Raw genomic sequence first — 27,353 nt, 5'->3', positions numbered from 1 at the left:
TCAGATTTATTATATCACATACATGTATTCCAGTCAGGTGTAAGATTTTTCTTACTCTTACAACTGCTTTTTAATTTATGATCACCCTGTAGCAAAAGTGATCATTCATCTTGGTTTGATGCTCTTAAATTTGTAATGTCACCTTTGTCCTGAGATGGTCGTTGCTTACTTAGAGTGTGATGAATATGCATCCTGCTGTTGTTCCCTTTCTTAATGTGTTTTTGAGCAGTGTGTATCCTTTAGTAGAAGGACATTTGCTACATCCTACTTACAGCATTCTTACCAGTTATTGCTGTTCAGGATGTTACTGTTTTCTAAATTATCTTCTCCTCAAGGCTTTCTTGTTCTTTCTTTCCCATTACAAGGAAAAGTTAGCATGTAATGCGTGTTATCTGAACAATTTCTGTCATCAGGTTGGAAAGGACCTTAAAATCATCTAGTTCCTACCCCCCACAAGTATCTTTTCCTAACATCACTGACCATTAGTGTATGTGTACACATGAATCTGACTTTTCAAAGTTTAACAACATGCAAAAATATGTTTTAGTGAGATACACTGTCATTAAACCAGACTGAATTTTAGACATCTAGGTTACTTCTTTGTGAAATCCTTTTCCAGCCACTCCTTCGAAGCTGTTGTAGCGAAGAAACTATCTTGTTTTCCACCAAGTACAGCCACATAGCAGGAATGTTGATGTTTGTGGTAGCTGGGATTTCAGCAACACGTGATTCAGACAGTTCAGAGTTGCAGTCCTACAGCACCTGTAGTTCAGTCACGTCACATAGGCACAAAATCTTTTGTCTGTGCTGATGCTTATAACTTTATACACTTTTTGTGGATGATGTTTTAATTTTTTCTGTTTATTACACTAATGATTAACATACGTAACTATGGGAAACTGGAGAACTGTAACATTTATATCCATTGATGCATAAACCCAGTGTCCTTTGCTAGGTTTAAAACCTATTCTAATGACTCAAAGTGTTTTGTCTTGTAATTGATACCGGTGCTGGCTGATAAATGCATAAAACCCAGTAAGAGGCTAAATCTCTCATTAATCAAACTCCTGAAGGAGCATCTCTGCATTGTTCTCTGCATGCCGCCCTGTGTTTGGAATAGTCTACTTAACTTTTCAACTGCATTTGAAGAAATAGGATTGAAACTGAGACTTGGGGTTAAAATCTGCAGTTTTACTCATCCACACCCTATTTTGGGGACTGTTTTGTATAGATTCTTTTTGGAAAAGCGCCTTTTAATAATATTTTGTTGGTCACAAAGATCCCTCTGAATTATGGTTCAGTGTATTGACTGTTTACACTTAACTTGGGTCATTCTGCACCATTGGAGACGTGTACTGTAAGGTACATAGTGCACACTTCTGTCTCGGTGACCTTTACTGTGTCCATTTTAATATACCTGGATTAGTTAATCTACAACAGAAAAGCAATTCCTGTTTAAGAACCTGAAATGGTGATAAATGCTAAAGGCTCATGGCAGTAGAGCACCATTTTTTCTCGTCTTGTCCTTACAGAGCTGAATCTCGTTGTCCTCAATTGATTTGTAGTTCTTTCCTCAGGTGGGTTTTCAGTTTCACAGAACAGAAGTTTTGTACCAACTTTTGACTCTCGGAATTCTAGGCTTGCACTTATTTGTAACTTCTTATTTGTTTCATCTGTTGTTAATTGGACCTGGCTCTTTCTTAGGCTGCTGGGCCTCCTTCAGCCCTTCACTTAGCCTCCCTTTTTATCATCATGTAGTTGACTGTTTCCAGCAGCTTTGCACAAAGGGTCATTATTATTTTCCTGCTCTTGGGATTCCTGAACTAATGACATGTCTGAAGTGGTACCAGTCACATCTAACACTTGTCTTAAAAACTAAGACTTGTTGTCTGAGTTTGAGAAGACAAAGACACTGAAAGTTAATGTTAAACAGATTGTTACAGAGATGGGATAACTATTATTTGGAAAATGAAACTGCAGGTCCTGAGATGGGCTAAAAGAACCTTAAAGCATTTATTAGTTACAGATACATTTTTGAGGCTTTTATCATCATGCTTCTGTTAAGGGACTATCCAAGAACCCTAGCCAAAACTTTGGGAATGTATCTGTAAGCAGTAGACTCAGTCGCACTTATTAAATGTTCCTTTTAATTCTTATTCACCACAATGAACTTATTCTTTTTTCCATTTACCACATAATTCTTTTGAGGTTCCAATACCTGTTGTAACATCTTTTGCTCATTTAATATCTGCATTGTTCAGCGAAACGTGACATTGCATTTGCTTCTCCCTCAGGTTGTTTGTTGTATTCTCTCTTCTGAAACCTGTTACCAGTTTGCTGAGGTGCAGAGGATGGTAGATTGCTGTATTATTTGTGGATGATGTTTTTGCCTGCCTTTATCTCTTGGAAATTATTTTGTCTGACCGCAGTGATAAGTTTCAAAGCAGCCAGTTGGGGAGGATGGGAACAGCGATAGATACATGAAATTATTCCCAACTCCATGTAAAACCTCCATGGTTTTATTGCTAACTGACAGATGTCTTTGGAGGGCTTCTGTCTATCCAGTTTTTCCCAAGAATATCCTGGACATTTTGCTTGGGCAGTGTTTGAGGATCATATATACATATATATGTGTGTATGTATATATACACATGTATAAATATATGCAAATACATATATATGTATTTGCCTGATACCTCCATTTATCTGGCAGTCCCATCAAAGTTTCTCTATGTACATCTCACTGGATTGCTCTAGTTTGGAAATGACAGCACTTGTGTGTATATCTCAGCTCGTTTGGGAAAGCACTACAGTGTGTGTGTCTTTATGATAGTGAAAGAATGAAGTATACATAGGCTTTTTGTAACCCATGTCTTTGAATACTGTGTTCCCATAACCAGGTAATAGGCTGGTTTGAAGCATTTTCAGGTTACAGAACTCAGAACTTCCCAAGATTTCTGCAAGAGGTTAAAAAATAAGGCTTTTCTGAAGCACCCTCACTGAAATCCCAGTGTTGAAGTATAGTGGGATAGCATATATATGCTTTTCACTGGTGTGGAGGAGCAGGGCCTAATGTTGGAAGAGTGTACTTGTAAGAGTGGCTGAAAAGCACAGCAAATTTCAATCCAGGACAAATATCTTTGTGCACCACAAGTGGTGGTTAGAGCTATATGAGTATTCTGAGTTACAAAGTCATTGTGCATTCTAATTCTTGCTTACTGCTTGATTCTCTGCACCAAATGAAATTTAATTCTCCATCTTTCAGTTGTTCAGATTTCTTGTTCAGTGTTGAGAATTCTTGGTTCTCAGCTCCTCTTTTCTGAAGTAGGTGACATCTTTACTTCAAACTTACGCTTAAGTAGCTTTAATCATTGCTTCTTTGCGTTTGCTGCCTTTATCACAGGTGTGTGATGCAAAGGGATTTTGTTGATGATCGCAGTCATTTTCCATTATCCTTCTCTGGTATAGCATAAATTACTACAAAATATGGAAGACTTTTTAATCTGTGTTGTGAGCACTTTTTGCTAGCAGATTGGGTGGACTATTATGGGAAAAGTTATTTCTGAATACGTGCAAGTAAATCTAATTTAATGTAATGTAATTTCTTAAGGAAATCACATTAAGTTTTTACCATGATTCCAGAAATTTACTGAAGTATGTTTTTGTCCTAGGTGGCCTCATGGGACCTGTGAGAATGATTTCATCTGGGCATGAACTGACAACTGATTATGATGAAAAAACACTTCATGAATTGGGTTTTAAGGATATGCAGGTATTACCAGCATAAAAGTAGCAGTCACTGAACAAGATTGGTTGATAGGCTGCTTTTGTCTTGTGCAGCTGATAGATATAGTGGTGGTGGAAGATAAGCTTATCTTTGAGAGCATCCTATAGTTTTCTGATACCAGTTGTTGCATGCTATACAATATATGCCTCCTGGAAGCTCACACTAATGCTGTTGCTGTCAGTGTTTACTTAGTAATTTTAAATGCCTAATTCTGGTTATGTCAGCAGATGTAAAAACTCAAGGAATAATAGAAAAATACCAGTATCTTCATTCGTGAAGGGAAACAAGGGACCAGTGGAAACAGAATCGAATGTTGTGCATGTTTTGTGTTAATTATAGAATGCATGCTACTTCCATAGAAGCAGTGACTAGCTTTCTCCTTTCACAGGAGCATTTTTTAGTGCTCATCTGTAATTTTTTACCTCAATTCATAGCTCCTGTCTACTCATAAGTTTGCTGAAATCAACAGTATGGCAAAGCCTCATTAGACTTGTATACGTGTCAGTGACACCACAGCTGTTAAGGGAGGTGGGACTGTAACAAAACTTACTGGCAGACCATCAGACACGTTCTTTCTATCTAAAGGAAATCTAACTCATGCTGCACACCCTCAGTATCTGCTAACATCCTTTTAGAAGGATTATTACTGACTGTGACACTTACATATGCCATTGTTGGCTGTTAGCACGTGTGGCAGTTAGTCTGTCTTGACTGTTGCAGTTACCAATTGGATGATCTGTTGAACTAGGTCTTCAGCTGTTTGTAGGTTCATTTTGATAAATGAATTAGGTTAATTCAGAAGCAAAACTATTTTTAAAGTTGGGTTTTTTTTTCTTGCTAACATTATTTTTACAGGATTGAGCTAAAATGCAGTCACATGAATTCTTACGTCTGCAGAACTTGAAGGAGCACTAGCATTCAGTTTGAATGGCTGGGTGTGATCAATATATGGAGGAGATAACTAAGAGCAGCAGGAACAGTTCATCTGAGAATGGCTTTCCACAACGTGGTTATGCCAGTTGCAAATGTCTGCTTTTCCAGCCACACTGCTGTTTATGTTGCTGTGCCCTCAATAGCGTTCTGGTTCTTTAAGCTGATTTCTCTGATTTTAACTCTGGATCAGTTTTTGTGCCATTTCATTAATGTACTGGGAAGTCAGACAAGTACTAGAGTCTCCCCAGCCTGAATGGCAAAATAATGAAGGGAGGGACAAGAAAGCAGGACCTTTTACTGTAGCAGCAGCAAAAAGTACATGCACCAAAGAATGCCTTAAGTGAAAGCAGAACCAAGTTTTAATTATGGCAGTGGCTCAAAATGCTGCTCAGTAAAGATTTGACCACAAAGAGATTATGTAGTCTTTAAGTTCTTAATTATGCTCTTGTTGAAAGCATTCCATGGCTTATCATATGCATTTTTAAAATTGTCTCTCTCCTTGTTGTTTCCCTCTCTTTCTAGATGGTGTTTGTATCTCTGGGTGCACCAAGGAGAGAACGTAAAGGTGAAGGTGTTCAGCTTCCAGCATCCTGCCTACCTCCTCCTCAGAAGGACAACATTCCAATGCTTTTACTCCTGCAAGAACCTCATCTTACCACCCTTTTTGATTTGTTAGAGATGCTTGCCTCTTTCAAGCCTCCTTCTGGAGAAGTGGCTATGGAAGATAGTGAGGTAAATTAATTTTATTAGAATAATTACATTTAAGACTTATTGCAGCTGCTTTTCTTATCTAGCCTAATTCCTGTGTGCTCTGTCCATTCACCAGATGTGTTTATTGCCTGTAGAGTCACATTTCACATATGATATAACCATCACTATGATTTTTCTGATTGTCTTAACATTGTTCTGATATATTTTAAATGTTCTAAGTAGTAGAAGCTTTAAAAAATTAATTCTTAAGAAAGAATCTTGATTATTTAAATAGACGTGGTGACTAATAATGGGAATTGGCTTGAAGAAAGGTTTGTAAAGGTTTTATTGCAAAAACTCAAGCTTCATGTCTTACGTGCCATCATTAGCTTGTGGAAGATTAAAAAATGGTTTATTTGAACCAGTAGTTTATATTTAAGTTTTATTTACACTCCAGTATTTCAAAATGTAAAGATGTCACTTAGTTTCTTGCAGGTTCAGTGAGACTTCTTCTTCATGTTCTATTTAAGGATTTGCATTAGATAGGAAACAGCTTTTTCATTAAGAGTAAATACATTTTGTGACTTTGAAATCTTATTTTCACACTGAAGCTCACAATAAAAGTGGTTGTTCTGTGGTTTGTCAGAGTGCAAGGTGTGAGGAACTCCATCTCCACGCAGAAAACTTATCCAGACGAGTCTGGGAGCTGTTAATGCTTCTGCCAACGTGCCCTAATATGTTGCAGGCATTCCAGAATATTTCAGATGAGCAGGTGAGCAAAGAATGCTTGTTTTACATATTCATGTTATGTGGATGTTTTAGTGTCTAGTGGTTTAATTGACTTTTCCCCATATAGGAATGTTAAATAGTATGTATGCTAAGCATGCTGGGACCTACATAAACCTAATAGACAAACCTAATTATTCCTATGAAATTAAAGAGATGTCATTTAGCTCCCAAAGTTTGTTTTCATGATTTCTTTTAAAAACCTATTGAATAAATGAATAGTCAATACTAATTGTCACAGTATTTTGGCTGGAATTGAAACAGCAGTTTTCTTCATCTACGGCCTTGCTTTAACATGACTCTTGTGATAGCAATCCTTTTGTGCTCTCGTCTATAAGTTCAAAGCATGGGTATTTACCTAATTGAATTCTTGCCCTGTACATGAAAATTTTGCCTCTTTTGAAGTTGTTGCAATTATATATTAACAGATTTGAACTGTTATGGATCTTTATGGACGTCTCAAAATATTGGTGGAAATTACAGTTTAGAGCCTAAGATTTGGCTTCCTCTTCTTTAAAATTGTGTGTAGCTTAACTTATAATAATGTTGGAAGTGTACTCACATTTCATTGTAGAATGCACATTATTCAAACCATCAATCATGTATAGATTGTCTTCATTTCAAACAATAAATGAAATTAAAAACCACATTATTTGTCCATGTCACTTTAAAAATCCTCTCTTTGCATTTTTTAGATAGCTCAGCGTTGCATAAAATTGTGTTAATTGTTTTCTGTCTTTTGTAAGGGTAATGATGGCTTTAGCTGGAAGGATCTTCTGCGAATAAAAAGTGCCCATAAACTTTTGTATGCCCTGGAAATTATTGAAGCTTTGGGAAAGCCCAACAGAAGAATAAGACGCGAATCTACGGTAATACAGCTTCTTGCACTGAATATGTGTTTCTCTCTCTTAACCAAAGTATATCCTGATGAGTTGATTTTTAGTGTTTTAATTCCTTAACTATTTCTACAACAAATTGTACTTATTTATCTTTAGGGAAGTTACAGTGATCTTTATCCAGACTCCGATGACTCGAGTGAAGATCAGATAGAAAACAGTAAAAACACATGGAGCTGCAAGGTTTGATTTTCCTACAATATTCTGATACCTAATAGGGTTTTTCAAATAGGATGTAAATGGAAACCCATTTGAAACATTATTTATCTTAAAGTTTTTTGTCTCAAATAGGTATACCATTTTAAACTTTTCTGTGTTATCAGGCCTGTAAATTTGTCATAGTTGTGTAAAACTATTTCTTTTGTTTTTCATAAAATACCCGGGTGAATAGTTCATCATTCATGTATTTATAAAGCTCAGGTTGGTATCTAACTGAACTTTGTGTTATTTCTGTGCTTGCTTTTTCTCACATTGGTTCCATACTATATTCACAGTTTGTTGCTGCTGGAGGGCTCCAACAGTTGCTAGAAATTTTCAATTCTGGAATCTTAGAGCCTAAAGAACAAGAATCATGGACTGTGGTAGGTGTTCATTCCAGAATAACAGAGCTGTCGTTTGCAAAGGCTTTCATTTCTTTCTGCCTTTGTTACAGTTACTTTTCTGTAGTAAGTGAAATAAATGATTTCTGTAATTGAAGCCACCAGGCCCTATGCAATGGGATCTTTTTCTTGAATATTTTCTACTCCCAGAAGAATTTTATTCTCTTAAAAAAACAACTTCATACTTCTGCTTTTTTATTTTTAAAACCACCCTTTGTATTTCTGTGCTTTATATTTAATTTTTTGTCCAGTCTTAAAAAATCCTAGTTCGTAGAATGTAAAATTGCAGATCATGGTAACATCTTAGAGCAAAAACTGGGCTCCATCTTTAGCAATGATTGCAGCTGCATTGGTAATTCTGTTGCATCTCCCACTGCTTTAGCAAGTCAGAATCTGCAAAACAAGAAGTGGGTGCTTTATTTTTGCCTTTTTTCTGCTTGTTTCAGGGAAGGTTGTTATTTGGAAACTATTGTCATAGTCTCTTTTAAAAGCAGTACTCTCTTAATTATCTTTCTTTTTGAAGAGGCCAAAGAAATACCATTTCCCCTTGTTGGCACTGGGACAAAAGTGGTAGCATTGTGGCTGGGGTGTCAATAAAGGCACTTTTCAATAATGAATGTTATTAGTCATTCTTATATAATGCCTTTTTCATCATTATTCTTTTAATTAGTTTGAGCTAAATTCATACCATAATGAAAACTTCTTTATATTAAATTTTTCTCTTTTATTTTCAATTCTATGGCATTTAATTACAAAAAATTCTATCTCTCAGGCTCTGAGTCAGGTATGTAAAAAGGTGTCAATGAACAAGCATTCCCATGTATGTATAAAACTGGTGACAGGTACTGAAGTACTAAAAAGATGGCAGGTATAGTCTTTATCAAAAATTTGGTAGTTTCTAACTGCTTTTGATGTATTTGTTCTAAATTAATTATTTCATTACTATAACAAATGCTGTGACATGCTGCTCTGTTGTATTATCCCTGGCAGTGTACAGAGTCAGGTTGCATGGGGCTTGGAGCAACCTGCTCTAGTGGAAGCTGTCCCTGCCTGTGGCAGGGGGCTGGAACTGGGTAAGCTTAAAGCCCCTTTTCAACCCAAACCATTCTCTGATTCTCTGAGTATTATTAATTTTACTATCATACTACATCTTCTTCTGGTGGAGCTGAGGAGGTGCTTGTTTGGTCGTAGGCTCACAGCTGAGCACCGTGAAAATTGATCTCAAGAGTTATTACATGAATGAGTGGTTTTCATCTAACAAGAGATGCTACAGTACAAAATGGTAGTTTTGTCTCTATGTGGTTCAGTAATATTCAGCTTGAAAGCACTTCTGTGTACCATACTTTAAACCCTGTGCTATAGTTGACTGCGGTGCAGGAAAGGCTCTTTGCTATTGAGCTTATCTCCTCTGTGTTGTACCATGCACTGAATAAGAGAATGTCTTGAATGTACCTGTTAATAGAGTGGGTCATGAAAATGTTTTCATTATAACTAAGCTTTTTTCAATATCCTTCCACTTTGGGGTGTATTCTGATGAGGTTTTGCCACTTACTTCTAGCTGTTTATACCTCACTTCAAATCTGTAGTAGGCACAGGATTATTTGTAAAATAAATCCCTGAAAAAATAGCATTTCATTTTCTTCTTATCCACAGTGGCAGCTGGACTGTCTTGCTTGCTTGCTGAAGCTGATATGCCAGTTCGCAGTTGATCCTTCAGATCTGGATTTAGCTTACCATGATGTCTTTGCCTGGTCTGGTGTAGCGGAGAGTCACAGGAAGAGAACATGGCCGGGCAAATCAAGGAAGACTGCAAGTGACCATGCAAAGGGCCTTCACATACCTCGTTTAACAGAGGTAAGAGATAAACGGTGTGTCCAGTTTGTGAACTTTAGAAAAAATGACTGCTTTGGTGTGTGAAGCCTTTATTCTGGTGGTAAAATAATGTAATGGAAAAATTCCTTCTATTAATCTATATCCTACATGTTATTCTCTTCTAAAAAGTATTTTAATTGCTTTAAACATGGCAGTTTTAAAAGCTGCAGCCAAAAGGGGGTTTGGTGATTGGTGAGCACATGAATTGTAATTCAGAATTGCAGTGCTTTATCCCTATTTCTTAGAGTTTGTTTTCTAAATGAATCGCTCCTTTTCTTCTATGGTAACCTCTTCTATGGGCTGTCCCCATCCTCACTACATCTGTTTTAGATTCCTTTAGTAAACTTTAAAATAGCTTTCTCTACTTAAGGATATGAGTGAGTGCAAGGTAAAATTACCTAAACTGTAAACTTTCCTACCACATCCCTGCATGTTAATTCCCTAATGTAGACCAGGCAAGTGTAGTATTTTGGCATCAGAAATAGGTTCACTGTAAATCCATTGCTCCTTGGGCACAGGACCAGCTGTGGTTGCCAGAAAGGGTAGATCTGAACTGTGAGCTGGAGCCAAGCGTTGCGTTCATCATTGTTATACATGGAAAGACCTTAACTATTCTCTAAGTATTAAGATCTGGTTTTGACAGAACAGAGTTGCCAAAGCTACGATGATACAGGGAAATGATTATATGCATGAAATATTTTAACATTGGCTCTAAGTGCCGCTACTGGTTTTCAGCTTTTAATTGTCAGTTGAATGTTTTTGAGTGCAGTAAATTATGTTATTGAAATGCTTTAAAAGACCTTTTTTAAATTGAAAAGTCTGGGTAGCCTGAGAGGTTCTCTAAAGATGAAGAATGTAAGTGTATGTATAGTCAATAAGATGTGTTGATCGCAGAGACAGGTGAAATTTATACGTCCAACCTCGCCCTCAACCCTGTCTCCTCAAGCCTAAGATTGTTAGAAGTGAATAGCCTCTGCTTTTTTAAAAAATACTTTTTTTTACTAAAAGGAATGAAGAAGTGATTGATTTTTCTATTCAGTTCAATTGTCTTTCTTAGAGAACTAGAATTACATTTAACATCTAGACTTAGTCAATGAAACACAGCATTTTAGATCTGCTTTAATAAAAAACAATCCATGTCGTAACTATGGAGATGCTGTGATTTGTCTTCCGCTCTTCCTCCCTCTAGACAGGTGGGTTTGTTTTAGATTCACACAGTGTGTTTAATTTAAAAACAGATCAAAAAGCTTGTTGTTATATTAACTGTTGTTTTTTTTTTTTTTTCTTTTGACTTCAATTTTTAAAGGTGTTTCTTGTACTTGTCCAGGGAACCAGTTTGATTCAGCGACTTATGTCAGTTGCTTACACATATGACAACTTGGCACCTAGGTACAATATCTTCTTATTTTTGTAATCAAGCTAATCAAGCGTGCACGTTTTCATCCCTGCTTTAAATACAGTAAATAGCTCTTTCAGTTGTAGTCCCCATTAATACCCATATCAGAAATTTAAGTCTATAGGCATTAGACTTGCTTTTCTTAGTCGCCTCATCTGGTAGTTACCCTGCCCTTACAGGGGTGAGAGAGGAGAGTGGTGAGAACTCTCACTGGTCAGTGGATGAGACACAGAGCAACAGCCTGTATACATGGTATGCTCTCATAAATTCTCACGCAAAGCTTGTTCCTTTGTTCTCTCTGTAGCAATTAGCATTCTCAATTTCAAAGTAATGTAAAGGAGAAATTCAAATAAAGTAACTTTTAAGTTGCTTCTTTGTCTGCTGGTTTCGACTTATTTTCCCATCCTAATAACATTAGCTAATTACTGCTGAAATTACCCTCATTGCTTTAGTGAGTGTTCGTGTACTGAAGGCACAATTTTACCTTCAGAACTGGGCTATTAGAGATTTTTGTCCTTTTGTCCTGAGAAAAGCAATTCTGTGTAAAACTGCATCGTGACAGTCAGCCTGATGGTGGGGAGGGCAGGGGGTTTGCTGCATTTGACATTGTAGAATTACTTGATTCCAAGTAACAGTTTCTTTTTACCATATTTTTAAGACTGTTAAGGGCATTCAAAGCATTTCCAGTCAAGCCTGCAAGTGTGCCTAACGTTAATCTCTAGTTGAGTTGCAGGAGTAATTTTGGATAATATACAGTATGATTTGGTTTCATAAACTTAGGTTTGTTTCAAGTTTACAAATGCTTATTCAACGCGCAGTTCTTTATGAAGAATACTAGCTTTCTTCTGTATGGGTCAGTTTTTGGGTCTGTTTTACATCTTCTCTTTTTTGGATAAAATAATGGAGTTGTGGCTGTTTTTTCTTGACTTTCTTCTGGTCAGTAAAGCTTTAAGGGGGTGATTGAATGTTTTCATAGTTCTGTTGTTGCTTATTTTGAATATTGCAAGAAATTAATTCTTTTTAAGATGAACGTTTTCGTTTTCTTAGTACTTCAGAGTAACTGTGTTGTTACTTGTGGGTACTTGTATTTCTAAGTGATACTGTTATGTTCTGTGACAAAGTTCAAATGGCTCTATCTTCTTTCTGTTCAGGGTGCTGAAGGCTCAGTCTGATCACAGATCAAGACATGAAGGTTAGTGCTGCAGAGCAGCTATATGTTAAGAACTAATAGTAGTGAAAACATATTGAAGACAACAAGTTGTGTGTTTGATGTATTCCACTATTAGAATGCTATAAAGTTGTGTTCCTTGGTAGCGGGGGGGCTGCTGCATGCTAGGTGGGAATACATGGGGAGCTCCCAGAAGACGTGCCTGGCTTTCCTTCTCTAGCAATTGTTTTATATGAGTTGCAGTTTTATACTGTAGTAGTCTTCATGTCCAGAAGAGCTGGTTTTGGCAGGAGAACCAGCTCTCGACTTACCTTTCAAAGAGCAGCATATAAAACTCCATAATGGAGTCACCAATAGTCAACCTTCATTCTGGTTTACAAAAATGATTCTGGGCCTAGAATTCCTTGGAGCTCCCTCATCTCTGCCTTTTGTGGAGGTTTGTTACGAAAGGTCTAGGTGACCTGTGTCAGATTAAGTCTGTAGCAAAGTATGCGTCAAAAATACATCATTGACGTGTACAAATGCAGGTATGTTCTGCTAGGCTTATGTGTTGTCTTCTTTTTTCCACTTTGTTGTGCCCTGCAGATGCTAATGTCTGTGAACTCAAATTCTCAGTAAATGCTATGTATCACCTACTAAAGTCCTACTTTTAGCTCTTAAGAAGAAAGGAGCAGATATACTAGTTAGTCCAGGGAAATGTTCCTGTTAAGACATGATGCAACCCATTAGCAAAGTACCAACTCACTGCATAAGAAGTAGAGATGCAGGAAAGTTTCGTGCCTCAGATTGGTAATATTTAGTCTAATTTAATTGCTGTCAGTAGCACAATGGTCAGTATTTAGTGAGCATATAGGTAAAATTCTAACTTTAGGTCATATCTGGTGTTCCAGTAAGTTCTAAGAAAGCATTTAATCTTGTACATTTTTATGGCAGAATTAAGTGTCATATGTGCTATAACCATGCAACTCTTCAACCTAAAAAGCCTGTTCTGTTAGTGACAGTGTGATTTACTCTTCCTTTCTTTCAGTCACTCATTATTCAATGTGGCTTTTGGTGAGCTGGGCTCACTGCTGTTCCCTGGTGAAATCCAGTCTGGCAGACAGCGATCATTTGCAAGACTGGCTGAAGAAACTTACCCTTCTTATTCCAGAGGTACGTTAAGGGAGAGGTTATTGCGTTACTAATTAGTGCATAATACGGAACAAGCTTACCTTCGGTTTCAGGTTGCCATTAAATTCAGAACATGTTGTTTCCTGCTAAAAGTAGGCAGGACCTGCCTCAATGACTTGCAATCCCGTATAAGAAGTAATCTTTTGGAGTTGAAATACCATGTAAGAAGGCACATTTGTGGTTGATTGCAAACCAGTTTATAAACTCTTGTCTTTGTTGTTGGCTTCTGTATGAGGGTAATTTTTTCATGGTAATTTGTTGAAATTTCTGGGTGATGCCATCTAATGTGCATTAGTCTAAATATACTTCCCCCATTATATATTCTTTTTTCACTTCTTATCACAAAAGGAGGTGAATGAGAGTTAATATAAAAATGTTTATTACCAAAATCTTTGCCTGGCTTGCTGTAATTCTTTCTGATGTAAGAAAAAACTTGAATTGCATGAAGATATGCACAGCATAAAATGTTTGTCTTTACCTAGTGATTGCTTAAAGGTGCAGTATGGACATGATGTGGTAATTATTATCTGTTGCTTTATTACACAAGCACAGAAAAAAGCTTACACCCTGACTCCGTTTAAAAACCCTAGAAGACAAAGAGTGCAAACTTCCAAAGCTGGATTAGAGATAGCCTGTGGGTACTTTTCTTTGAAAAAGAACGAAAGAAGAAAATAATTCTTCTAGGGAAATTAAACCAAGTAACTATGTAGTTAGGAATGAGTAAGTGCTATGTTCTGGCATCACACAGATTGCCCCAGTTTGCTCAGATGTGATACTTTGTATTTTAGTAACTGTTTAGTTTTCTATTTAGTAACTGGCTGTTATCTTTACTCATACACAACTCAGGAGACGAGGGGCACAGGCAGGTCAGCTTTTTTGTTAAGAACAGCATCTTTTGTGTGTTCATGCAGGTAATTTAAATGTATGTTATTTGTAATAGCGTTTTTAGAAAGACACATTCTACCCTGCATAACATGCTAGATTTTGGGAGGAAGTTATTGCATACATATGGAAGAAACATCAAGAAGAAAAAAATCTTCTGATTTAATGTATTTAATCATTTAATTCTTTGGTTTTTCATGAAGACTGCTGTTCGCCACGAGTCTTGCAATGGTTTGTACAAGCTATCTCTCTCTGGACTGGATGGAGGAGACTCAATTAATCGATCCTTTCTGCTGCTGGCTGCATCAACGTTATTAAAGTTTCTCCCTGATGCTCAAGCTCTGAAACCAATCCGGGTGAGGATTTCAGAAATTACAAGACTTTATCACAGATCTATTTAAACTTCCTTTTGTTAATACAGAGAGAAAAAATAATAGCGTTATCATGTCAGACAAATTATCTGACTGCGTTTGACATAGTGTTTCTGATACACTGAGATATTAAGTCTTTTGTTCTTTTGTCTGATGTGCTTCAGACCAAAAGCAATTTCTTTTCACAGATAGAGGATTATGAAGAAGAAACAGTGCTGCGACCAGGTTGTAAGGAATATTTTTGGCTGCTGTGCAAACTGATTGATAACATACACGTCAAAGATGCGAGTCAGGTAGGGCTTGCTTTGTATTCATATGAATGTTTGCTTTTTTAAATGTGAGTATTCAAAGCACTTTTACTGCAGCATGAGATATTTGTACTGAAGATCTGGTGAATTGCTGTGAACAGCTCTTGGATCTTTCCCATCTCACAGTTTTCCCTAATCTCTGATATGGATTTAGTAGCTCTTGGCCAAAGGAAGCTTCAGTTACTGAACCTGCAGAGTCAAGAAGGGGGAAGGGTATACTACACAAAGAGGGTGAACTTAAGTGAAGGTGACAGACATTGGGAATACTATAAATATCTGTGAGATTCACTGTTCATAATTTCAGTGTGGTCTAAGGAGGAGGTAATCAAGTATTTGACTAAAGCTGAAAGAGGAACAAATGTCAATTAACAGCCACTTAACACAGGTTAGAAAACTCACAACTCTTGAAACATCTCAAGAGTGTTAAATTACTTTTGGGGCAAACTCTGCAACTGCTTGTGCTGGCTCATGATCCTGCATAGATCTTTCTAGTTCATTCTCAGAGTTGTGGCAGGAGTGTGGGAAGGGAAGGAGAATGAAGCCTTATCTTGGTTTCTCCTGAATGGAAGAGTCTTGTCCTCTCCTGACTCTGAATGGTCTCAGTACAGGCAAAAGTTTTGCTGCTTTGTTCCCCCTGCCCTTCTTTGTCTGTTCAGTTTCCTTCCATTTCCTTCTATCCAATCCTAACTATTCTATGATTTCTGTTTTATTGAATCTCTTAGCTATAGGCTGCAGTTAGGCCTGCTTCTTCTCTGTGTTGCTCAAGGAAGAAATGCTAATGGGATTTGTAAAACTTCTGATGACAAACTGTGTGTTCTTGTGAGAAATAATGAAGCATTTCTCTTTAAAATAGTGCTTTTCCATTTTTGGGGGGTATGGTATTATATTTGTGGGACCTGGAATTGAAAGAATAAGTATTACTTAATTTGAACTATCACATTGATTTTAAAAAACAGTTTCATCTCTGTATAAAAATGCATTAAAATAGTGTTGCAAACATGCTTGAAAGATGAGTTTTAATTGTCCCTGTGTGCCATAACAAAATTTCATCTGAAAGCATAGCCATAGTTTTAGACTGGCTTATAAATTGTAATTCATGGAGTTCATCATTATTTTCCATTTATATTCCATTTTCTTTATTTTTAATCAGACAACACTGCTTGATTTAGATGCACTAGCAAGACATCTTGCTGACTGCATTCGGAGGTAAGGTTTGCTAAGTAATTTCTCTTGTAAATGGTGTCATATTTAATGGGATAGAGCTTTAACATTTCTTTTATATATATATATGTACATACAGCAGAGAAATCCTGGACCATCAGGATGGCAACATAGAAGATGATGGACTTACAGGACTACTTCGTCTTGCAACAAGTGTTATTAAGCACAAACCACCATTTAAATTTTCTCGTGAAGGCCAGGTAAGAAAAGACACAAAGGGATCTACATCATGTCATCTCTTGCTACTGTACTTTCTTTGTTTCACCTATTTTTCCACCATTTGGATTGCAGGCATTAGTATATCATGTTTCTAGCCTTAGGATGATCGATAAAAACACACATACAATCATGGAATAGTTTGGGTTGGAAAGGACCTTAAGATCATTCAGTTTCAACTCCCTGCCATGGGCAGGGTACACCTCACACTAAACCATGTCACCCAAGGCTCTGTCCAACCTGGCCTTGAGCACTGCCGGAGATAGAGCATTCACCACCACTTCTGTGGGCAGCCTGTGCCAGTGCCTCACCACCTTTACAATAAAGAACTTCTTCCTTATATCTAACCATATTAAAAAGTAGTACAGACAGTCCCTTTCCTTTATAACCATATTAAATTTCAAGGTAGAGTTCTTGCATCCTTGAAATGTTATTTATTTTCATTCATAGTCTTTAAACGATTTCAGTATTGATCAGCATCAACTGATTTAAGTCATTAACAACAGCTGCTTTTTGACCATATCCTGGGTCAGCTGTGATCTAAAAGTAGCATTTAAGCTCTACATCTGCACAGTGGTATACACCTCTTAAAAGAACATTACGTTTCACCCGTGCTTGTAGGATGGGACAGGGGCCAAGCAGGGGAAATTGCTGAAAAATTCCTACTTTGTGTTTCAAGGACACATTGTCTATTAAATAAAAGCCTTGTGGTGATGTTTTCACCTGGTGTAAAAACTGATTTAAACTGATGGTTTTTTTCTATAGGCTGCTTGGAGCTTATGATTCAACCTTTAGTGAGGTTTCACCAAGAAAACAGTCCTCTGTATCTAATTAGGTTGTATCTATCCTGTCTGTTTGCTCTGTTATCATAAAATGGCCCTGAAGGTAATTTTACTCACCAAAAGTTTCAACACTGTGCAGTACCTAACGGAAAATTACACTGCTAACAGCATTTTAACAGACTTGATACTATGTAATTCTCCTGGAATAGGTGTCTTTTAAGTATGGAGAGTTTACAGATTAAATTAGAGGAAGAATTCAATTCACAGAATGCAGCGTGGAGGATGATGTAGAAATTTAAGTAGTGGAGGTACCCAAAGATCAGGTTTATGTAGCTTGGTTATGTGGAAAGTATAAGAAGAAAATAAAAGGGAAGCTTAAGTAGAGAGGAGTGACACTATACGGGACACTGAAATATGGTGCATATATGTAGTATATCACAGGGAGGCCAGGAATTTGATTGGAAAAATGGATGAATGTGAGCAGAGCAGTATCCACACAAAGTATGAAGACAGGCTGAGAAAGTTGGGGCTGTTCAGGCTGGAGAAGAGAAGGCTGCATGGAGACCTCATAGCAGCCTTCCAGTATCTGAAGAGGGGCCTATAGGGATGCTGGGGAGGGACTCTTCATTAGGGACTGTAGTGATAGGACATGGGGTAATGGGTTAAAACTTAAACAGGGGAAGTTTAGATTGGATATAAGGAGGAAACTCTTTCCTGTTAGGGTGGTGAGGCACTGGAAGGGGTTGCCCAGAGAAGTTGTGAATGCTCTGTCCCTGGCAGTATTCAAGACGAGGTTGGACGAGGCCTTGGGTGACATGGTTTAGTGTGAGGTGTCCCTGCCCATGGCAGGGGGGTTAGAACTGGATGATCTTAAGGTCCTTTCCAACCCTAACTATTCTATGAGTCTATGAAAGTACTCACAAGGAATTTGGCTCTGCTGAGAGAGAAGGGCTTAGTACATGTTCTGAGACCAAGTCATGATCTAGTATTAATTTTTTTCAATTCTATGTACAATTAAGAACACTTATTAACTGCACATTATAAAGTGCATTAGTGAAGAGTTTGTATTGTGTTCAGTGTAATAGGGTTGTGAAACCACACGTTCTGAGCAAAAGCTGGGGAAAAAACAGCCAGAAAAATACATTGTCAAATACTGAAGATAGATTAGGCTTGCCTAGAGGATTCTGATGCTCTGCTGGGCCTTTTCTTCCCTACTAATTCCTTCTCTTAGCAAAATCATCTCTAGTGTTGTCTCCCCTGCTCCAACATGTCAGAATTCAATGAGTACAAGTGCAAGATTGAGAATGTTAATCAGCAAAACATAGTTCCAGGTTTCTGAAGTTACCTCTTTTCTGGTCTGGGAAGTGGCTGGTCTATTAGAAACCTGTTTGAAGAAGGCTGCAGCACAGCACTAGGCTGCACCTGAGAGCACAATCTGAAACTTGGCTTAGTAGATGCAGCTGGTCTGCTGCCGAGCTGTAATCATCTAAACCAGACACGTATAGTTAGGAATGAAAAGGAAGCAGGCTGCTGCCCCACAAGCATTCCTGACACAGACTAGCTACTAAGGAGCCAGGTATATAAAGTTGTTAATTTTGCGTGTTTTCTTTTTACAAAGTGTGGAGAAATCTGAAAGATCTTTAACTATATTGGCAGGGGAAGACCTTTGCTTATTATTCATTCATAACCATAAGACTCTGCTTGTACGTTTTTTTTCTGTGATTCTATGATTTTCTATTAAAACTGTAGGAATTTCCCTGCACTCTGGAACAAGGCTTTTCATGGTGATTTTGCTGTGTACTCTGCAGGAGGCCATTTGTTGAAATATTTAGAATTTAGATTTTATAGCAGAGCCTGCCTTTTAACATCATAAGTGAATATTCCTGAGCAGGGATATACAGGAAGAACAGTTATTAATTGCAATGTAGAAACTGTAGAATGAAGTGTAGTAGCTGGATTGGCACCCTGTGCTCAACAAATGGGGAGGAATTTTGTCCCTAAAAAAAAATCAAGATGACATCTTTGTGGGGGGGGAAGGAGTAATGAAAGTTCTGCAGGGGTAGAGGATTTATTGTCTGATTATATGTCCAACTAAAGTGATACACTATTAATATGATTTAATGATTGAATAGAGTTTGGTTAGATTGCAGACATTTTACAAGAGGCAACAGGGTGAGGTGATGGATCATGTCACCAGCCCTAGACATAAAGTGTGCACATGAATTGCTGGTTGCTTATGGGTATTCGTTGAAATACTGCTTTATAAATCCCGCTGAGTTTTTTCTTTCATGGTCTGTCATTATACCACTGAAATTAGTAATTATTAATGTTCACTTTGTAGCTGAAAGTTGGCTTTTTCACCATTCTGCACTTGTTTGAAGGTGCTGTAGTTGTGGAAGAAGGTGCTGAAGTTTAGACAGATCGATCTCTTTTTAGTGTATTATTATTATTTAATTAATAATTAATATTAATCTGGGACAGTAAAGATAAATAAGTGTGTAATAAGTTTTTATCATCCAAAGGTAGCCTGACTTGGAACAGCTATCACGTTTTTTGTAGCTCAGTTAATATTCCAAACATGAAACATTACAAAGATACACTTATAGTACACATGGTACATAATTTAGTACGTGTTTTAAGGTTGATTAGGAATTCATAAAACTCAAATCGAGTTATTAAGGTTATGGGCTGTCTTTCACTAGGAGAAACTGGCCCTAACGTTACTAAAAATGTGTGCGGTTTGTGAAATCAATCGTGAATCAAGCATAATTCATCACTCTTTTCCACTGGACATGTTTCTCTTTAGGCTCTGGTGTGGTTACAGTTTACTTTATGCAGCATAAAGTAAGTTGTTGAATTCCCTAATTCAGAACCTGTGTAAAAGTCAGAAAGTTCTAGAGGTCTAGAAGGTCTATGGATGTTTCTATCAGTTAATACATTACTTGTCCTTTAGGAATGTGTTCAAACTGCTAAATGTGCCAATTGAACTGTTTTACAGGAGTTTCTGAGAGACATCTTCAATCTTCTCTTCTTGCTGCCAAGCTTGAAAGATAGACAACAGCCAAAATGCAAGTCACATTCTTCAAGGGCTGCTGCTTATGACTTGCTGGTAGAAATGGTAAAGGGGTCCGTGGAAAACTACAGGCTGCTCCACAACTGGGTTATGGCACAGCACATGCAGTGTAAGAACCTTTATTCATATGTAGATTTTGAGTATTTTGTGGAAAATGAGTCCATTTTTCCACAATAAACATTCTCTGTTCGTTTTGGGTTTGTTTTGAATGTTTGGATTTATAAAGTTCAGTAAAGAAAATATTAATGTACTTGTCATATGGACTTTCATTATACTGAATAGTCCCCATTTCCAGATGTAGTGATGAGGAAGTAAGACACTGTTGCCACTAACACTGCTCTTAAAATTCCACTTTGTAGCTCTACTGCTCATCCACCATCACTTACAGCAGTGTCACAGAGCAGATGTTGGCATCTTTTGCTCACCTAGCGAATGAGTGGCTTTACCCCCATGTATGATTTTCAGATCATCTGTTCTTAACTATGGGTTATTTATAGTGTGTGGTCCTGTTAAATGATACCAACACACATATAAAATTGTGAGAGTGGATTTTCCATGTTTCATTCTGCTTGTGCTGGATTTAAATTTCTGTTTTCCCCTTCTAACATGAAGAAACGTGGTACATAAACCAAAGTCTATAAACCACACTGAGGTACAGTGGCTAGTAACAGCAGTGTCGTGTTTCCAGAGTCTCTAATATCTCTGCAGTTGACTTCAGTCTGTACCCACATGTCTGCATACAGTGCTAATACAGTTTTGTTCTGCCTCTTGGCTTTCATGCTTCCTGTGTTTTGGAAACACTGTCCCTATGCATAATATGTAAATTACCAGAATTTGAAGTTACTTAATATTTTATCTTTGATTTGCAAATTCTCAGTATGCATTTTTAGCTTGATAGATTTCCTTTCACATGCCTGGTTTAAATTCCTGTCACCTGAGGATCTGTAATTTATTATAATCTATGGAATTGATTTAGCACCTCACAATTCAGGAAGCAAAAGAGAAATCTGATCGTATTAATGTTTTGTGTTCTGCACTCCAGAGTCTCCTGTGCTCAGGGAAAATATTATGAAGGTTGGATATTTCTGATTGCTGTGAGTACGCCTTCTGCTGCTGAGGTTGTAGCTCTCTAGGTGCAATCATTCATTTTCCACAGTTAATATTTTTCTCACTCCCCATCCCAGTAATTCCTACGTGCTGGAGTTTTCTGTCACATCTACCACAGTTGTTACTTCCTTCCAAATACTCTTCTCTAGATTTTTATGTTCCTTCCTGAGTTCTCCAGAGCCATCTGGTCTGTGCTCGTGCTCCATATTCAGTGTATCTCAGTTTCATGAATGCTAATTTTATTGCAACTGGCAGAGTGCCATTGTCTCTTCCTGATGTGCGACTTGACGTAGGACTTCTGATACCTCATTTGTTGAAAGTCCTGTTATTCCACTGATGTGATCCAAAGATGCTTAAAACTGGATTTTTCCACTTATCTCTGTAATCTTATTAGTCTTTAAAAATCTTAGTTGTAGTCGTGTCTCCCTGTTCTTCTTAGGAGAAATATTAAGGAAAATATCATCAATTTTCATCCGGTCTTTGCTTTTAACGTTTTAGTTTTGTGGTTCATTGTAGAAGTTTTTGCTCCTGCAACTTGTGCAGTTGCTGTCCTCTGTTCTCACCAGTTACTGTCTCTACTATTCTACTATGTTTTCCTCCTTACTGATTGAAGCCAGGATGCTCTTATGAGACGGCCTTAATTTAATGCAGCAAAATGAAGTCTCAAAAGGAAAACATCTTATTAAAGGATCTCTAGTCTATTTTCCTTGGGACAAAAAAAAGACAATTAAATAGGGTTCCAATTAAAAATACTGTTACTAAGACTCTATTCTGGCAGTCATTAAAATGTACACTGTATACTGTTGTTCAGACTTACAGCAGCATGAATAACATAAAGTAGTTGTAGTAAAGATTCGATTTCAGCAGCATTTTGCTTCTTCATTTCTGCTAATGGAGCTTCCTTCATTGATGGGTGGGAGAATGACAGGGGTGCTTTTTGCTGCTTCACAGATAGGTGGTGTTCACACTGGAGACCTTCATGTGTCTTCAGCACCTGATACTGTAGGAAATGAACTGCTAAGTAGCTGAGTCAGTGGACTTCTTTCCTCCTTTTCTCAACAGGGCTAACAATTAATGCAGACTCTGATCTTCTTAAAGAGGGGATTTAGGTAACCTCTGTTGTTGCTCATAAAATTGCAATTTTGGAGTTTTTGCTTTCTTCAAAGACCAAGACTAATAAAAGCATTCAGTTCAAAGGAGGGAAACAAGACCAGCCGCTTTGCTTCCTGGAAGTTTCAGATAGTGTCTGATGTTATGTTTGGAGCAGAAGCATGATGAGAAGGTGGAGTAGGGAGACATACACAGTCATTCCAAGAGGAAGAAATTAAGATTTATTTTGCTTAAAATAGAATGGGAATATTATAAGTTTAGGTAGAGGTTTTCCTACCTGAGAAAAGGCTGACTTCTGTTGTGACAGTGAGGAATAAAGAAGATAGGCTCAAATTTACCTTTCTGCTTAAGATCCATATGGAAGAAGGGAAAGCTTTTATTATGAAAATGAATACAAGTCGCTTAAAAATCCCAGGGTGGAGAAAACAAGATCTTCCTGATCCATTCCTTGTCAAATTTCCGAAAGCCCTTTGTCAGACTGAAGTAGGAGGAAGATGCTCCCGACTGTTCTCATGAAGTATGAAGTAGTAATCTGTTTTTTTTTGTAATTACAACTTGATGAGCTATAAGCAGCATGGTAGATGCTGAGTCCTTACATCAGAAAGGGTGAACTGAGATGTTGCAATTTAAGGATTTCAGTTAAAGGAGGGAATTCTGTGGTGTTCCACCATGCTTATTACTTTATTAGGAGGTTAAACGTGGAGGAGAGCTTTGTTTCAACTGGCTGATCAGCCCAATGTAACCAGGTAACATGAGGTCACCCTGCTGAGATTTGTTGAAATAGAAGAAGTAAAACTTTTCCCTTCCCTACTTGAAGCTGCAGGGCTAATAGTTGTTTTGATGCCAGTGCCAAAATGAAGATTACAACAATTAATTGTTGTGCAACAGAACATCTTGTGGCTCTGGTCTCTGAAGATGTGAGGATCTGTTCAGAGGATGCCAAATAGTTTCCTGAATTTATAGCTGGTAGTATGAATTGAGAATAATCCTTAATGAGCCTTTAATCTGTGACAAAATAATTAAGGATTTAAAATCCAAGTCTTGAATCCATGTGGCTTTTGTGGATTGTAAAATGAATGCAGACTACTTTTTTTTTTCCTTTTTCTCTGTATATCTGAACATAGACTTCAATAGAAGTGCTGAATTACTTATAGGGACACTGCCTTTTTGGAGAATGGTATCTTTGGGTAGGAATAGCAAAGCTAGATGTAAGTTTTTGTGCCAAACTTCTTGCTTACCAAGGAAAACAGGCTGCAGAATTTCTTTGGATACCGGATTAGTTCCTCTCTAATTCAGTGCTTGTGTCATCAGGTTGCCTCTGCAGCTCAAAGGAATAATTGCCCATTCCATTCTCCTGCGTGGGATGCTAGAAAGAGAAGCTTGTCAGTGTCTAGAAGCGCTACTAATCACTTACAAATGGTTTGTCTAGTCTGGTTACCATCTTCTTGACTGGCAGATGAGAACTTTCCCATTCTTCCAATTTCTTGGCAGCCATATCAGAACAAGGTTTATTAAGAAGACTCTGTAGTGCCACGCTGTAAGAAACAGATTGCTACATCTGGTCTGAAATACAGAGGAATAGAAAGCTTATAGGGAAAGAAAATGTATTTCCAACCTGGTTCTCTAGGTAATTCACTTCTTGCTCACCCCTATTTTTCTCGTAGATAGCACATTTCTTTGGTATGTATGGCTTTGAAGTGCAGTAAAAAACATTCCTTCTCTTCCTGTAAAAACAGTTCCCAAATTTATTCCATCTTGTATATAGCCAACCACTTTATTTCACTGCACTTTTGTGTCTTACCTCTGATAAGCTGCTATCCATCTTCTGTGCTGGTCGAAAAGATCTTTTGCTAGTCTGGCATCCTTTATAGTAGAAGTCATTCTGAAACCAGCTTCTCTTCTGAAAAGGGAGGTCTCACTTGGTGTGTGGTTGTCTCTGATACTAAATTTGTACTCTGTTACATGAAGGGAAGGCTCCCAAGCTTGTCTCTGTGGGTGCAGAGGCTTGCTTTGCTCTGTTGCAGTGTGACACAGGGGTGTGTGAGGATGGGTAGTAGAAACTGTGAGTAATTTTTGTGCTGGAGAAATGACTGGTGTATGTTTGGGAGCTCCTAAGGGTAGTATGTGCTGAGATAGAAGTATGTTCTCAGTGGTTTAGACAGTGCAAGTGTTAAGGGAGCTATGGTTGGCTTGTATAGAATGACAGAATGATTTGGGTTGGAAAGGACCTTAAGATCATTTAGTTCCAGCCACCTTGCCATGGGCAGGGATACCTCACACTAGACTGTGTTGCCCAAGGCTCTGTTTAATCTGGCCTTGAAAAACAAATTCTAAGTACAAATTTCATGTGTTTATTATGTTTAGAGTTTATGGATGCTCTTGATAATGAAAATGTTATGTTGTGGTTTTACCAAGCTTCAGTTTAAAGGAAGAGACTGGAAGACCATTGCTATGTGTAAAACTATCACCAAACCAAGTGTGAGAGATGATACTTGCCATGAGCAATGCTTTGGAGAGCACAGCACATCACTTGCAGCCCACAGTGTGGCACCTGGAAAGGCTCACTGCTGTATCAAGTGATTTTCCTGATGTACCTGTAGTGCATCAGGTACAGTATAGCTCATGTCTGTAAATGTAGACTGCAGAAACAGGATGCATCTTGCTAATGTAAACATAAAGTTTTTATTGTATTTATGCTTTTTTAATTGGACTTTTAATTGATTTCTTTCTGCATGTGTGATTTATGTTTTTTACAGCTTCCCATGCACCTTACAAGTGGGATTACTGGCCACACGATGACGTTCGTGCTGAATGCAGATTTGTGGGTCTGACTAATCTTGGAGCAACGTGTTACTTGGCATCCACCATTCAGCAACTGTACATGATACCAGAGGCCAGACAAGCAATATTTACTGCAAAGGTATGCTTCTGATAGAAGTTTAAATCTAGAATTGATGCAAATGCTGATAAAGTATGAATTTTAAGACATCTTGATAAAGAAAATTTATGCAGGATTTAGTTTGCTTTTTGTTCAGTTGGATTATTCTGCTGATGTCTAAAGTGAAGAGTTGTCTTTTTAATGTATTTGTAATGCAGTAGGATATTAAGGTGGCATTGCGATAAAACATGTTCTCAAACTTGTATTTCTGTTGCTATCAACTAGATAAATTCAAGTTCGGGTTTATGTGAATTATCTGTTTTTTCTTAACTCCTAATTTGTCATTTTGTTAGGGTAGATGTCTTTCTTATTCAATGTTTATGAAGGACCACAGCATAGACTCATAGAATAGTTAGGGTTGGAAAGGACTTTAGGATCATCCAGTTCCAACCCCTGCCACTGGCAGGGACACCTTCAACATGAGCAAGTTGCTCCATGCCATGTCCAACCTGGCATTGAGCACTGCCAGGGATGGGGCAGCCACAGCTTCTCTGGGCACCCTGTGCCAGCGCCTCAGCACCCTCGCAGTAAAGAACTTCTTTATATCCAACTTGAACTTCCCCTGTTTCAGTTTGAAGCCCCTGTCCTATCACTACAGTCCCTGATGAGGACTGTCTCCAGCATCCTTGTAGGCACCCTTCAGATATTGGAAGACATGTATCTCATGCTACCACAAGTACACCAAGTCCTGTAAATTACCATACATTCATGAAATACAATGTTACTTCGAGCTATTCATTGGAAAAGAGAAAGCTTCGTTTTGGTCCCTGTCATCAACAGGGCACATATAATGTGTGAAACACCCTCATTGCAGTGACCTCATCATTTTTTGTTATCATTGTGTTAGTGGTAGTATTCCCTTAACTTCATTTAGAGTTAGCCATTTATAAAGAAACAAAAAAATTCAGTACAGCCGCTGTTGTATGTGAAATGCATTATACAGGGGGTGGATCAAAACTCCCACAGAGGTGAATTGATAAAAATTACCCCAGAATTACTGCAGTCTTTGTAATACCTTCACAAAAGCTCCCAGCTACAGTAAATTTTTAGCAGATAGAGTCATTATTCAACTTCTGTTTAATGTTGACATGCCAAAGAAGTTGAGTAGGTGGTGCTTTATATACAAGTGTAAAATAGTGCACTGTGTGTTCTTGTACACAAGCGTTTTCCATAATTGTCCATAATAAAGTGGTTGGCGTTTTCCTTCAAAAGATGGTTATTTCATCTGTTTAAGGGCTGTTTGGGAAAAGTTACAAGCCAAAAGATAAAGTCTTCTTTTATGGATTTCTTTTAGTATTCAGAAGATATGAAACACAAGACCACTCTACTAGAGCTCCAGAAAATGTTTACATACTTAATGGTAGGTGCAAATAGAGGATATTTTATAAAGTATCTTATTTTGGGGGGAGTGGAGAGGGAGACATGGGCAAGAAAAACGTTACTGTTCTATATGTCAGCATCTTAAGTCCTTTATATCTGAGTTCTGTAAATGAGCGTCTTAACTGAAATACTTTCTACTTACTTGAAAACTATTACTTAGCAACTCATTTAAGCAAACGTAATGGTTTCCATGAAGAGACAGTGTAATCCTAATCTAAAATAGGTTTTGATATTGGGCACCAACTATCAAGCTAGCAACCAACTAGCAAGCACCAGCTCTCAGGCATTACTGACTAATGTGTTCTGAAAAGATGTTTGTGAAGTTAATGGGAACATGAGGATCAGGTGCCACAGTCTGAACAGCCTTCATTTAAACCTTTCACCCCTAGCACATTAATGCTCAAGTGAGAGCAGGATGTTACCATAGTTATGGGACATCAGTTACAAGTATGAAAATCAGGCTGCTTTTTAGTTACATGGTGTGGCTGAGCTGTGCCCTGTGTGGACACCCTGTGCACTTTTCATTGCTAAATGTCAGTGGCCCAGGAGCTCCCTGGCCAGCCATCTGCTTGGATGCAGTAACAGGGTGGATTCAGACAGCAGGGCAGGTTGAAACTGGGTAATTGACTGTGCCTTCCTAATGAACTATTTGATTGTTACAGGAGCCC

The 27,353-nt window shown here is 37.8% G+C and overlaps 1 protein-coding gene across 9 annotated transcripts in view; it reads left to right on the top strand.

The window, feature by feature from the left end:
- Positions 1-27,353, top strand: part of USP34 (ubiquitin specific peptidase 34) — a 137,039-nt gene that overhangs the window by 71,246 nt on the left and 38,440 nt on the right. For 8 of the 9 annotated variants that reach the window (XM_062609994.1, XM_062609982.1, XM_062609972.1 and 5 more), the window contains 17 exons: positions 3,672-3,772; positions 5,243-5,452; positions 6,057-6,182; positions 6,943-7,065; positions 7,192-7,275; positions 7,587-7,673; positions 9,345-9,545; positions 10,870-10,952; positions 12,111-12,151; positions 13,155-13,279; positions 14,383-14,535; positions 14,739-14,843; positions 16,009-16,064; positions 16,159-16,279; positions 20,076-20,259; positions 25,124-25,287; positions 26,600-26,665. In XM_062609994.1, coding sequence (XP_062465978.1) covers positions 3,672-3,772; positions 5,243-5,452; positions 6,057-6,182; positions 6,943-7,065; positions 7,192-7,275; positions 7,587-7,673; positions 9,345-9,545; positions 10,870-10,952; positions 12,111-12,151; positions 13,155-13,279; positions 14,383-14,535; positions 14,739-14,843; positions 16,009-16,064; positions 16,159-16,279; positions 20,076-20,259; positions 25,124-25,287; positions 26,600-26,665 — 2,030 coding nt within the window. The remainder of the gene's footprint in view (positions 1-3,671; positions 3,773-5,242; positions 5,453-6,056; positions 6,183-6,942; positions 7,066-7,191; positions 7,276-7,586; positions 7,674-9,344; positions 9,546-10,869; positions 10,953-12,110; positions 12,152-13,154; positions 13,280-14,382; positions 14,536-14,738; positions 14,844-16,008; positions 16,065-16,158; positions 16,280-20,075; positions 20,260-25,123; positions 25,288-26,599; positions 26,666-27,353) is intronic. The other variant, XM_062609966.1, reaches the window with a different exon arrangement.

Source organism: Pezoporus occidentalis, unplaced genomic scaffold (assembly GCF_034315485.1).
Source record: "Pezoporus occidentalis ecotype Australia unplaced genomic scaffold, CSIRO_AGI_Poc_V1 ctg10, whole genome shotgun sequence".
NCBI classification, from domain to species: Eukaryota; Metazoa; Chordata; class Aves; order Psittaciformes; family Psittacidae; genus Pezoporus; species Pezoporus occidentalis.
This window is presented reverse-complemented; position numbering and strand designations above follow the sequence as displayed.